The sequence below is a fragment of the Pelodiscus sinensis genome, chromosome 16, assembly GCF_049634645.1.
Source record: "Pelodiscus sinensis isolate JC-2024 chromosome 16, ASM4963464v1, whole genome shotgun sequence".
In the NCBI taxonomy this organism is placed as follows: Eukaryota; Metazoa; Chordata; order Testudines; family Trionychidae; genus Pelodiscus; species Pelodiscus sinensis.
The window spans coordinates 32,202,889-32,215,919 of NC_134726.1; the positions used below are offsets into that span (position 1 = coordinate 32,202,889).

The 13,031-nt window shown below is 55.5% G+C and overlaps 1 protein-coding gene across 1 annotated transcript in view; it reads right to left on the minus strand.

The window, feature by feature from the left end:
* Positions 1–6,982, minus strand: part of KCNJ12 (potassium inwardly rectifying channel subfamily J member 12) — a 63,250-nt gene extending 56,268 nt beyond the window's left edge. The window contains exon 1 of the mRNA XM_075899693.1: positions 6,116–6,982. Coding sequence (XP_075755808.1) covers positions 6,116–6,127 — 12 coding nt within the window. The 5' untranslated portion in view covers positions 6,128–6,982. The remainder of the gene's footprint in view (positions 1–6,115) is intronic.
* Positions 6,983–13,031: the final 6,049 nt, after the last annotated feature.

Sequence of the window (13,031 nt, forward strand, 5' to 3'; positions counted from 1 at the left end):
GCATTAAACCCAGCTCTTCTCCCCCTCCTCCCCGCTTGCCTTTTTGTACGGCCCTCTGCCCCACCCTTTCCAAGCCCTGCAAAGCCGGGCCAGGCCACAGGCTGGGAAGGGGCACAGGTGTGTCCCCGCCACTTAAGTCAGAGCATTTGTAATTACTCCCCTGGCATCAGGCCAGGCCACAAGCATCAGCTGGATCCAAACATTTTCTGAGCCATCCTGGCTCTCTCCCGGGCACAGCACAAAGCAACAGGTGGAGGAGGCTGCTTATGCCGCTTCCCTCTCTCTGTGTTGGGGGCAGGCAGCAGCTGCTGCTGAGATTTCAGGCCTCAGCAGGTCATAAACCATATAGCAAAGTTCAAGACTTGGATTTCCTTACAGGCCACGTGGCCAAGGTGCATCTCAGATCTCACGCCAGGGAGAGGGCTCCACTGCTCACCCCACTCCCGTCTGATTCTTGACTCTGTCCCTGGCAGGGGTGCAACTCCTGCCCCCTACTGCCTTTCTGCCTCTGTTTCCCTCTCTGTAGAATGGGCATCCATTCCCCCTGGGAAGGGTTAACTCATCTTTGTTAATTACAAGCAAGGGCCTTGGACAAAGCTCTTCCCTGGACTCATGAATGTTGCATTTAGCTAGTGCCTGTCGGGGAGGATCTCAGAGCACTTTTCACCCCCATCTTCATCAGGGGCTCACAGAGCTCCAGTGATTTCTTCTCCCCGGGTGTCAAAGCGTGTGAGTGGCAGGGCAGGGAGTGGACCTCAGGAGCCCTAGCTTCGGACTAGCTACTCAAATCACTAGACAAACATCCCTATGAACATACCAGGCTCCCCCAACCCCCTGTCAAATCCAGGGAAATGCGGTCGAGACTGCAGCTCTCCCTTTACCATGCCCAGCCTGAGCGCAGCAGATGCTGCAGCACGTACATTATGTAAGAAGAGCTGGCTTCCCAGGGCCTGGGGGACACAGGTTGCCACCCATGCTGGAACGGAGGAGGCAGCCTGATTTCCAGGGACTGAGCCGGGTTCTTGCAGAACAGCACTGAATCTCAGACTGGCTCAGGGTATGTCATGCAGCGGACGTCCCTGGCAGAGTCCAGGATGCACTGTGCAGCAGACAGCTGGATTTCCAGTTTGCAACCTCCGGGAGCAGCTTTTCCCCCAGAGAGCAGAATCTTGAAGGTGGCAAGTGACATTGGCCGTGCTTAGAGGAGGTTATTACTGGGGTACACTGTGGGCAAGCGGGGGCAGCTGGCCCTTCCCCCAGGTCCTCTCTGTTCAGCTGAGTCAGCTAACCCCTCACTTTACCATTGCACCAATGTCTCGACACAGTTAAAGAGCCAGGGCTGTCTCACCTGGGTGTGAGGTAACTCACGGAGCAGGGAGCAGCTAGCCCCTTGGGTCAAGGCACTGCCTTCCCCCCCCCAGCTGTGTCAGACAGCTAGACAACACCCCAGAAGCTGCAAAGCAGCAAGAGGAATGTGGTCTAGTGGCCCAGACGCAGGACCGGGCGCCAGGAAGGACTGGGTTCTAACCCTGGTGCCTGCTCCAGTCCTGGCCATGGTACCCTCCCTGGCCTGGGCTCAGCCGGATTGCAGCCCTGCCGGAGGAGGTAGCTGGTCTGACATTCAGCACTCAAGGACCAAAGGGTGAGGGATGCTTCTGAGTTGCCCAGACAGATGCGTGGCGGGTGGTTTGGTTTGAAACTGGGCAGGTCCCCCAGCTGTGGCTTGTCCCCTCTGGACACATGCTCCTTGCCCCCAGCGGGGCAGAACCAGGCTCACTGCTCTATCAGGCAGCAGTACATGGGGCTGCAATCGCTGCACCTTCCAGCCCGTTGTACTGCCCACGGCAGGAGAAAGAGCTGTCAGGGCCTGCCTGCGGTTACACTGCACGGGCAGGTGAATGTCACCAGGGCACAGGCACAGCTGGCAGACACCTGCCTGCAGCGCACTCCTTCCCAGGGCACCCACGCACCTGGAGACGGAGCATGAATGCAGGGGAGGAGGGGTCTTCACTTGCCATCAGGAGACTTCTGTCTTTCCAGAGTGCAATGCGAAAGGTCCGTGGCCTCTCAGATCTGCTGCCACTCCACAGTGGAGCGACGCCAGGCTGCACGGAGCCTGAACTGGGCTCCACAGCTCTACCTGGCCCTGTAAGAGCTAAAAGCACGACAAAAAGAATCCTTCCAAAGCAACGGAATAGCCTGAGGTTCATGCCTCTCCTCTTCCGCCCTCTTCCTCTCTGGACACCTTTGGTCTCTGTCTGCTCGTTTCTGGGCTGGGGTCCAAGAAGGTCAAAATAATAATCCCAGGGATATCTTTGAAGTATCGATAACTAACGGAGTAATACTAATCATTCAGGGGAAAGCTGAAACATTCATGCCTTGGCACTTGGACAGTGATTCCTACCTGGGGATCTCAGAGCACTTCACAAACACTAATTCATTGGGCATCCCTGACCTGCCGGGAAGTGGAAATAATCACCCCTGTTTTTACCAGTGGGGAAACTGAGGCACAGGGCGGCTATCTGGCATGCCCATGGTCACCAAGAGAGCAGCTAGCAGAGCTGAATATAAAAGGCAGGTGCCCCGACTGTCTCTTGCTCTAACCACCACACCATGCTGCCTCTCGTCTAGCAGCGGCCCCGTGCTCCGGGTGGATTTCAGGCTGGGAAGAGGCAGGTGAGACTGAGGCCTAGAAATGGTCTCCCCAGCCCCTCAGGCTAAGCATTGGCTCGCTAATGGCTGGGCTACAACCAGCTCTCTTTGCTCCTTGTCTTTCTGGACCTTCGCTCTGCAGTGACAACAGCTGGGTCCTCACCAACAGGCTGGGAGGCGTGTCCTCTTCTAGTGCAGGGAACCCCACCTGGGTGGCTGATCCAGCACAGGCGGGTCAGAGAAAGGGCGTGTGGGGTGAGGCTGGAGTAAGGCATCGAGGGCTCCGGAGTAGGGAGAGGGACATTTGCAAAGGCAGGTGTCTCTGCTTTTGCCAGAACATCCCCTGCCCTGTCGCAGCTGACAGCCACTGAAGTCATTAAAAGTCAAAGGAGCTCTCTGCCACCCTGGGGATGCCCGGTCCCACCCCGCTCCATGCCCACTCCCTGATGAGGATGGTGGGGCAGGGCTGTCCTTGTACCTGTTAGACGACCGGTGGTGCGTGGCCGGCCACAAGAGACACTGCACAGCAAAACACAGCCAGCCACACCAAGCTCTCTCTGCTCACAGAGGCATTTTGGGACCCGGGTCCTATCTCCTACTGTGGGCACAATAACAGACACAAACCAACCTGTTTTCTTCCTTCCCTTCCTATCCAACCACAGAGCCAGGACACTAGCTATGGGCAAGACAGGCTTGCTCCTGAAGTGCGGGGTTTATCACACACACTGTAAAACCGACGCGAAGGCCTTAGCCCAAAAGCCGACGCAGGAGAGCTAGTGATGGGGCTGCGCCCCAGTCCTCTGGCTCCAAACGCCCCACCCCTGCTCCAAATCCTTTCTCTTCTGCGATTCCTTTTCCTTGCACGCTGGACACACTCCCCGAAGTGTCCAGAAACACAGCCAGCCTCCAGGCATAGAGAGGTGAAAAACTCCACGATGTCTCTTCGAGAAAGAGGTCACCTCTCTCTCCTTGTTTTGCTCCCCAACCTGGCATTCTGCCAATACACAACACCTGTCATCCCGAGGGGGGATTTCAATGCACTCCACCAAATAGGGTCAGCACCACCCTCCTTGCGCTGTGGAGGGATGGGGATAGATGGGGAAACTGAGGGATAAACAGATTAAGCGATTTTCCCAAGGTCACGCACAGCCAGTCGCTGGCGGAGTGGCATCTAGAACAGATGCTGAGCCCTACCCATTGGACCATGCTGCCTTCCTTGCTTATGTAAGGACTCTGCTATGCACTCATTCCACTAGTAAAAATTTCACTGAGCAGAGAAAAGAAGGGATAGAATATTCACTGCAAACACTGCCCTTTTTAATGACAAAACTTTTCCTTGGTATCCCTAGGTACATGCCATAAACACATGCTTGGTATCTACAGCTCATAACTATATATACACACTCCATACCCACACACTAGTCAGCATGACAGCACCTAATTCTTAAACTCTGCATGGAGTTTCATACATTTACTTACAAGCTGATCTCCAGAGGTGCTGGAAGTAAGGGTGCAGGGAGGGGGTAGGTTGCATTATATAGAGGATTTACAGTTTTGAGTCAGTGTTTCCCCACCGTACAAATTGTTTCAGCACCACTGGGGCCAGCTTTTAACTTCTGCTCCGCTAAAGTTGCTGCCAGCTGTTTAAGCACCCGACCAGCTAAGGCGACAGCAGACAACCTGCGAGTGAGTCTTTCATTCTGTGCCATTTTCAGACCCCTCTGACATGTGCTGGAGTGTCCCTCTTAAAGTGGGCACGTTTCTTCCCAGGAAATGCGACGTGATCCAGTGTCCATTGTGTTCTGTGAGGGGAAGGAGACACCACCGCCCCCCTCCCCTCCCCGCCCAGGTGGAAACTATCCTATTCCTCCCGGATCATTTAAAAAAAACACAGCTGAGTGCCTGCGTGAACGGCTCCCTGGGAAAAAGGCGAACAGAGATCACATTGTGTTGAAAAATGTGTCATCGCATTGGAGGCAAAAAAAAAAAAAGGGGGGGGGGATAATGCCTCTAAGAGGATGCGATGTTTTATTAATCACGTGTGTATATTTAATGTCTATTTTGTTGATCACCCTGGCCTGAGGCGTATGGAAGGAAGAGAGAGGTCGTGTGTGTGTGTTGTGTTGTGTGTTTTCGAAATGAGAGGAACCTCACCTGTGCTGAGGACTTCAAAGGGAAGTGCCAGTGGAAAGTTTTCCATGCGGAGGGAAGGAGTGTAACAGGAGGAAAATGAGTACTTATACATTTTGATGGTGTGATCTCTATAGCTGCCTGCCAACAGAACATGCATCACAGTGGCATCTATTAACACCCCCATCTGGACTATGCCCCCACTAAAGCCAGGAGGTGTTTACATGTTGATATAATCTGACATCAGGGGGGTTTTTTGAGCGGGAGGGGGGTGTTTTATGCGATTACTTTTGTTCCCAGAATGCTTGTCCCACCTGAACCTTAAACCATCAGAGATGGGCATTTGCCAAGCATCCCCCACACTTTAGAAAAAGGTGGCTAACTAAGAATCCAGACCCAAACTTCCCAGCCCTGGGCACTTGCACCAACTCATTCTAAAAGCCAGAACTAAACAATACTAGCAAACAGCCACGCGATCACCGCTCTTTCTAAGAACCGACATCCAAAATAGATCCTTAATCTGCAGCTACCTCTACAAAACAGGTGGTTTGAAATCGGAATGGAGAGGGGGGAAGAAAAACAAAACCTGTGTTGCGATCACACTCCCGCTGCATAACAGTCTTGGACTCAATGCTGCTCAACACACTCCATTTTCCTTCGAGTGTTGTTTGGTCTATAATTAAGAGTGATTTCTAAAAATACAGGCAATTCTGATCCACGGAGCAAAAAGATGTGAGGGTGCTAATTGGAGACGCTAGTCTAGAAAGTCCTATTTTCAGAATAATGTTACTACCTTGTTCTTCGCCCAGAGACGATACTATTTGCGTGGTGCCAGGGCTTTTTCTCTGCCTTTTGGAAAAAGTGGCTGGGGGCTTCATAATGTCTCTTTGCAAGTCACTGGCGCGGACACAGTGTCATCCCAACAACACAGCTGACAAACAGAGGCGAGGTGGGAAGTTTCAAAGCAGCAGCAGCAGCAGCAGCAGCAGCAAAAGACAAAGTTTGCAAGGTCAGGCTCACCAACTCCGCCGCAAAGAGCCCCGAGCGAGGAGGGACAACGAGCAAACCAAGCTAGGAATCAGCCCAACATTTCTTCTTTGCTGGGGGGGGGGAGGACAGACAATCCGCACCACTGGCTCCAGCAACCTTTGCAAAGCGATTAGGGACCCATGCAGCCCACCGGGGCCGGGGCTGGCGAGCTGGTGAGGTCCAGCAAAACTTCCCTCCCCCGTGGCTAGACCAACACACCCAGCGAGGGCTGCAGGAGGGGGTGCTTGAGTGACTAGGGTTAGGCAGAGCTACCCGACGGGGTGTTGCTAGCGCGCTCGCTTACCTCCCCGTGCATCGAGAGCCCCCACGCCCCGATCCTGCGCTGGAAGTCCTGGCCAGTGGGCTGGGAAGGGACCCCAGATCGCCGCCGCCCTGGGCCACGATTGGCGCAGGCAGAGAACCAATGACTCCATTCCAGCCGCCAAAACCCTTCTGCTGCCCCTCCGCAGAGCCAGCCGCGAGGCGTTTCAAACCGAGGTGGTGTCCCCCGCCGGCAAACCCCCGGCCCCCCGGAGATCCCGACGCAGGTGCACGGAGCTTCCCGCTCCTCCTGGCCCCCAGGAGCCGTCGCCCCCCCAGGGGCCCGGGAGGTAGGCGGGGGGACCCATCACCGGGCCAGTCTCAGCGCGTCTCCTGGTGGGCTCCGCTGCGCTGCGCTCCGGTGCTGCGCGCTGTGCAGTGGGCAGGGGCCAGCCAGGCGCAGGCTCGGCGGGGAGGGTGTGGGCTTCCCCCCGCTGCCGCTAGCGGATCCTGCGCCCGCGCCGCTGCATGCCGGGCTCGCCAGCCTGTGCCCGGGGGGTGCCGCCCAGGCTCCCCTCCCCCCCCCCCCACGCCCTCCTCCGCCGGCGGCCGCTACTCCAGCTCTGGCCCTCGAGCCCCGCCGTCCGCGGCAGCTCCCTGCCCCGCTCCCTGCCCCGCTGGCTTCCGCTCGCCTCCCCGTCCTGGCCCGGGCTGCGGGGAAGCAACAGCCGGGCCTGGCATTCCTTGACGCCGGGTCCTCTGAAGCCGCCTGGCGGGGGCTTCTCCCAGCTCGCCGCCCGTCCCCGTAGCGTCTGGGCGCCGGGCGCCTAACACCGCTGGCGAGCGCCGCGTCCCGAGTGGGTTGGCCGGAGTCTCTGGCGCTGCTCGAGGAGTGGATCCCGGGCGGGGGGGGAGGGAGGTTTGATGGCTTTATCCCCCCCCTGCCGGGGCGGTGGGGGCTGAGTGCTCCCCGAGGTTACGGAGGAGGGGGCTGCTGGGTTGTGCGAGGTGGGTTACGCTGAGGTCCCGGGGAAAGGCCCGCAGGAGGGGGGAGTCAGGCCAGCGCTCCCCGGCTGGGTTCCACACGCGGGCGGGTTCCGATCCCAGAGGGGTTTTGAACCGCCTTTTGATTTGTCTGACCTGCCCTGGGCTCGGGTCTCTTCCCCTCCAGATGTTTAGCGACGACTTGCGACACTTTACAGGTAATTTTGCAAATTCAGACTCGTCCCCCCTCCCCCAAATACCCAATGAAATGGGGAACCCTCCCCCTTCCAGCTCCTTGCCTGGCACCCCACGCCCTGGGCCGAACCCCCTCTTCTTTGCCTGTCCCCTGGATTTGAAAGCCAGGAGGGGAGAGACCAGTCTAACACCCCGCCCCCCCCCCCCACCTGCTGTACCACGCCTAGGAATAGAGCCCAGCCATCGACTTTCACCCCGACATTCCTGCACTGAGCCCATTCAGTGGCTTTCCTTCCCCTTCCATCTCATTTCCATCTGAATTCACTTTCCTTGGATTTGTGCTCCCCCCCACCATTTCCCACCCCAACCCCTCCCAGCCTTTCCACTGCACACCCCTGTGTGCCCCAGCTCAATGACATTCCATGGGGGTTCAGCATCGCCCTCAGCACCAGCTAGTCGTGCAAGGTGCAAAGTGGCTACACACCTGTCACCGGTGGGGTATTCTCTCATCCTCTCCCCAGGAAGGGGCCTGTGAACCGGAGAGCCAGGTTTGGGCAGCAGGTTTCCCAGTTTGTCTTTAATAGTCATGTATTTATGCAAGAGAAGGCAGGGTCTCAGAAATGCACCTTGAGCAGAAGGTGCTAGATGTCTTTCTCTTCTTCCCTTTTATTTCTCCCCATGGACTTTCCCCAGACTCAACAGCTGCCTATTTACTTGCCCCATTTACTATGAGATGGGGGGCATTATACACACTGGTAGCCCCTTGGCATGGCCTGCTCAGCTCTGCATCTCTCCCTCTTTTCACTCCCCCAATTCATGCCCAGGAACTAACCCCAAAGTCAGATAATAGTAAAGGTTTCCTTGGTAAAACACTTTAAGAACTCTGGATGAAAAGCACCCTATGGGCGTGATCCAAAGTGCATTGAAGCCAATGGGAGTCTATTGCTTTAATGGGCACTGGCTCATTCTAATAAGATCTAAATATTATTAAGTGATTGAATTCAAGGGGAGGTTAGCCGAGGCAGAGGCTGTAGGTTTTGCTGCCTAATAATTTGCAGCAATAGATTTGAAATAAGAACACAACTGACATGACATGAACTATATGATGATGAGAGACTAGGTGGGTGGGGTAATAGCTTTTATTGGACCAGCTGGTAGGTGAGAGAGACACACTTTTGAGCTACACAGAGCTCTTCTTCAGGTACAACTTATGTACATTTTATGTACCTTATGTGTGCGTGCAATTTCAGTTCTAGAACTGTGGGATCCTGCCAGTCACTTTGTGGCTACTGCTATCGCAAACTAACCACGCTCAATCGGCCAAATTGCCACATGTGGCTAGTGGCTAGCATGTTGGACACCACTGTCCTAGAAGGACTGATAATTGCTAAGTAATTTAAATTTCAGCATGAATAATTACGATCATTATTGCGCTGTATGAAGGATTATTAGGGTTATATTAATAATAATAATATAATTGGTAGAGGGCTTGAATACAAACAGTTCTGAACTAGGAGGATTTTAAAAATCTAGATCTGTCTGTGTTTGGAGCATGTCTCTCATCTCTTGTGCTCAATCTGCTCTCAAACCTTTTTTTGTATCCATTTAACAGTCTCAGTTAGGGCGATGATTTTCTACCAACACAGTTAAATCGATACAATCTGGAGGGCGGATGCAATTGCACAGCTGTAAAGACTCCTTACACACATAGAATTTAGTCCCTATCCTGTGGGAATAAAGGATGCTGTTATGTTCCGAGTTACAGCGCTTCGACTTATGCCATCATTTTCAGGAACCAATTATGTGATAAATCCAAGGACTGCCTCTATTAGCATCTTTATGCTGCTATAACTGCACACAGGCTAGAGAGGACTGAGCTGCTTTAGCTGTCCTGCAATGCAGCTTCTGTGTGTAGACAAGGCCTGAGTGATGCTGACGATGTTGAGTAGCCCACCGAAGTCAATAGGGTGGAATCCAAAGTATAATCTGGCGTGGGCTCTTTAATCTGGAGGGAAGTGAGACCCTATTCCCAACAGGAACACATTTATCAAATGAACCATCATCTCCCCCAGCCCAGTTACTCTTTCCCCATTTCCCTGGACGTGTTTATTCCCCCTTCCCCCGAGGTACAACACAAAAGTCCCCACATTCGCAGCCGACTGTTTCACTCTTTCACTTTAACAATAAATATAATTATGTGGCTGAGCAGCATGGAAATTGGCTACAGGACTCTAAACGATTAGGTCGAAGAGCTGGCTGCTGCCCAAGGCCTGGTGGAGAGAAATCTAGAGTGACGGGAGGGGGGGGGGGAAGGGGAAGGGGCGGGGTGGCAAGAAAAAAAGCAACCCCTGGCTCCATATTACCCAACCCTTTTAAGATTTTATTCTCTGCTCTCATCATATTATTGCTTCCTTCCCCCTCGCCCCCACCCCGCAACAAGCTGGGCCAGGCTCTCGGCTGGGTCTCTTGATAGCACTTTAAGGCTGTTAGAGCAGGACGTTTCTCCGGCTGAGCGACAATCAATAGAATCCTTGGACTTTTTCTCTGATGTAACGAGACACCCTTTCAGCTGCACTCAGGAAAGCAAGGGGAGTGCTCAGCTACTGCGTGAGGCTCCTGGTGGCCTCAAGTTACCCCTAGTCTGTGGGCCTCTTGGGATGCTGGGGAGTGGCTGGTGGATAACTTCCAGGGATATGCGGATAGCAGGTTCCCGCCCTGCAGCACAAATGGGTTAAAGGCACATGGCAAAGCCAGCGCGAGCCGGGCAGAAGAGATCAAAGGGGACCCGATCTTCTCTCTTTTTCCGCCTTCGCCCGAGGATTGCAACAGCCTCCCGCCCTGGCCCAGGAGCGTGGCTGTACTTCCTGCTCTGGCAGTGGAGACCACAGGAAAGGTCCAGGATTCCTCTGATCGTGTGACATCAGTGAAAGTCTTTTCATCGACTTCCGTCGGTGTTCGTTCAGGCCTGCTTTGAGCTGTGTACCAGGATGCCCCTCCCCACCGCATTGGGGGTACAGCTCCCAAGAGCGCCCGCTCCCCCTGGGTGCTGGGGACACTGCTCCCACTGGATGCAGCTCCCAGGAACTCCGGATACAACTCTCAGTTCCCATGCCCTGTGGATGCTGCCAGAAGCCTGCTCTGATTGCCCTGGTTTCCCAGGGACTCCCTCTTCTCACAGTGACGGTGCCAGGCCTTCGTACCCACTAGCCTGGGAAGCTCCTTCCAGGAGCTAGATAAACTCCTGGCAGTTAAGTCCATCAATGGCTATTAGCCAGGACTGGTGGGAACGGTGTCCCTAGCCTCTGTTTGTCAGCGGTTGGAAATGGATGACAGTAGAGTCATCACATGATGATTACCTGTTCTTCTCACTCCTTCTGGGACATCTGACATTGGCCACCGTCTGCAGACAGGACAATGGGCTGGATGGGCCTTGGGTCTGACCCAGTGTGGTCATTCTTATGTTCTCCCGTTCAAGACCCCAGCTCTGTGAATGGACACGCATACCAGCTAATTGGATGCCAACTGAGATTTGCTCCTGTCTCGGGGCCCTAATGAACCTTTCCTTCAGCCACAAGAGTCCCTCTGGCCCTCATATACAAGGCGCTTAGTGCATCTTAGCCCACAAACCTATTGTGCGGCTCCTAACAGGTAAAAGCAGCCAGCCCGGCTGGTTACAGGGACCATGGCTGATCACGGCAGCTGCTGATGGTTCTGCAGCCAACAAGTGTGTGGCCAGCGAGCCCCCTGCATCCTCATCCGTGTGCAGGAAGATTCAGCAGTGAGCAGTGTCTCTGGAAACTGGGCAGGGTTCGGTGTCCTTCTCCTCCCCCCACCACTCCCTAGGGGCAACACCACGTGCTCAGAACCATTCCACCGTCAGCCTCACCCTAGCCTTGAAGGGTGGCCTGGAAGGCTGGATCTCTCTCTCCTAGGTACCCCTGGGGATGGGGCAGATGGATTAATGCACTGGCCTGAGATCTGGTTCCAGGGAGAGGCAGGTCACAGGTGTAATGAATTTGGTGGGACCCAGCCACACTACAGCAAAAGACAGTTGGATTGACAGGGCGGGCCCCAGTCTGCAACAGGCGAATGCAACAGTGCAGCTGGCCTGTGTACCAGGAAAGCAACAGCCATGGTGCTGGAGACGAGCCACATCCTAGATCAGGCCCTTTCCGGCCTCTTGGCTGGCTTTGGCCAGTGCTGTCTCCTCTCCCTGCCTTGAGCAGGGAAAACAACCCATTTAAAGGCAGCAAGAGAGGGATAGGCTTCATCAGGCCATAAGGTTCCTTATTGCCCAGTCTCTGCTGTGAGATGCCCAGGATGGCTTCATCTGGCTGCATCCAGGGGTGAGTGATGCCTTGCACTGGCCCCCCTTCACAGGCAGCCTGTATAGTGCAGCAAGCCAGCACACAGCCAGCACGGCTAATTTCATAAAGATGAATGGCCCGCCTGGAGGGCTGCTGCCTATAAATCCTGCGCTGGCATTGCACTATTGTCACAGAGACCAGGGGAGCAGCGGGGACAAAAAAACTGTGACCAGTTGCTCCGGCTACCCAGGCGCTGTGGGTTGACAAAGGGGACAGCTGCTCATTGGTGGGTCGGCTCCCTGGGTCACCAGCCTCCTGGGCAGCAGCAGGTGCATGTGGGCGAACCCACTCCAGGAAGGGGGGGAGCGCTTAGGGAAGGAGGTTGGAAGTGATCAGAGGCGCTAGAGCTCCAGGCCATTCTGGAAAGAGGCAGGATAGTCCAAATCGGCTTTCACTTTCTTTGGAGGAGTCCCCTGCTGCTGTCACTTCCTTCCCCCTTCCCTGGCTAGAGAGTCAGGCCGCTTTCTCCCTCCCCTCGGGGGCTCAGTGTGTGGCATCCAGAGAGCTGGTGGCCTAGACATTCTTTGACACAGGAGTGGAGAACACAAGTCACCCGGCCGCTGGGCCGACCCTAATGCGGGGCTTTCACACAGAGCCCAGTGCTCTCCCCACCACAGCCCTGCCGTACGACACAACAAGGAGGGGACTGGCCAGTTGCTGCCACCCAAAACACGTCCCTCGCCGGGCCATCAACAGCAGCAAGCTGCCTGCTCCTAGGGCCTTGCTGCCCACCCCAGGAGCTCCCAAAGGTGCTGACACCCCTACAGCGGGGGTGCAGCCCTGGATTTTCAGCACGTGGCTACAAAACAGTTTGTAGAAGGTGCTTGGATGGCGCTGGAGACTGAGTCGTCTGCTTATGCAAGGAAAGGATGGGGGAACGGTAATCTAGCATGTCTCCCCTTAGGCAGGTGTCAGCAGTGTAGGCCTCTCATGCCAGAGCTAAAGCACTCAGCTGTCCTAGCCAGGGCCAAATTTAGGGGGGGGGGCCTACCCAGGCAGCTGCCCGGGCGCCAACCTATGGGGGGCACCTGATGGCAGCTGTAAGGGCGCCGTGCGGCACCCCTAAGAGCTGCCATCAGGCACCGCACGGTGCCCCTTAGAGCTGCCATCAGGCACCGCACGGTGCCCCTTAGAGCTGCCATCAGGCACCGCACGGTGCCCCTTAGAGCTGCCATCAGGTTCCACGCGCTTGATTGCAGGTGCGCAGCTTGACTGTCAGGTGCGCAGCGCACCGGTGGGCAGGGCCATGCATGCACCGTGCGCCTGGGGGCAGAGCCGCTCATGCGTCGTGTGCTCGCTGCCCGGGGTGCAGGCATGGCTCAAGCTGGCCCTGCTCCTAACTGAGCCTGTAGCAGGCTCTTCAGCCATTAGCCACCATTCGCACAGAACAGAACGCCACACAGAGCCGGTACC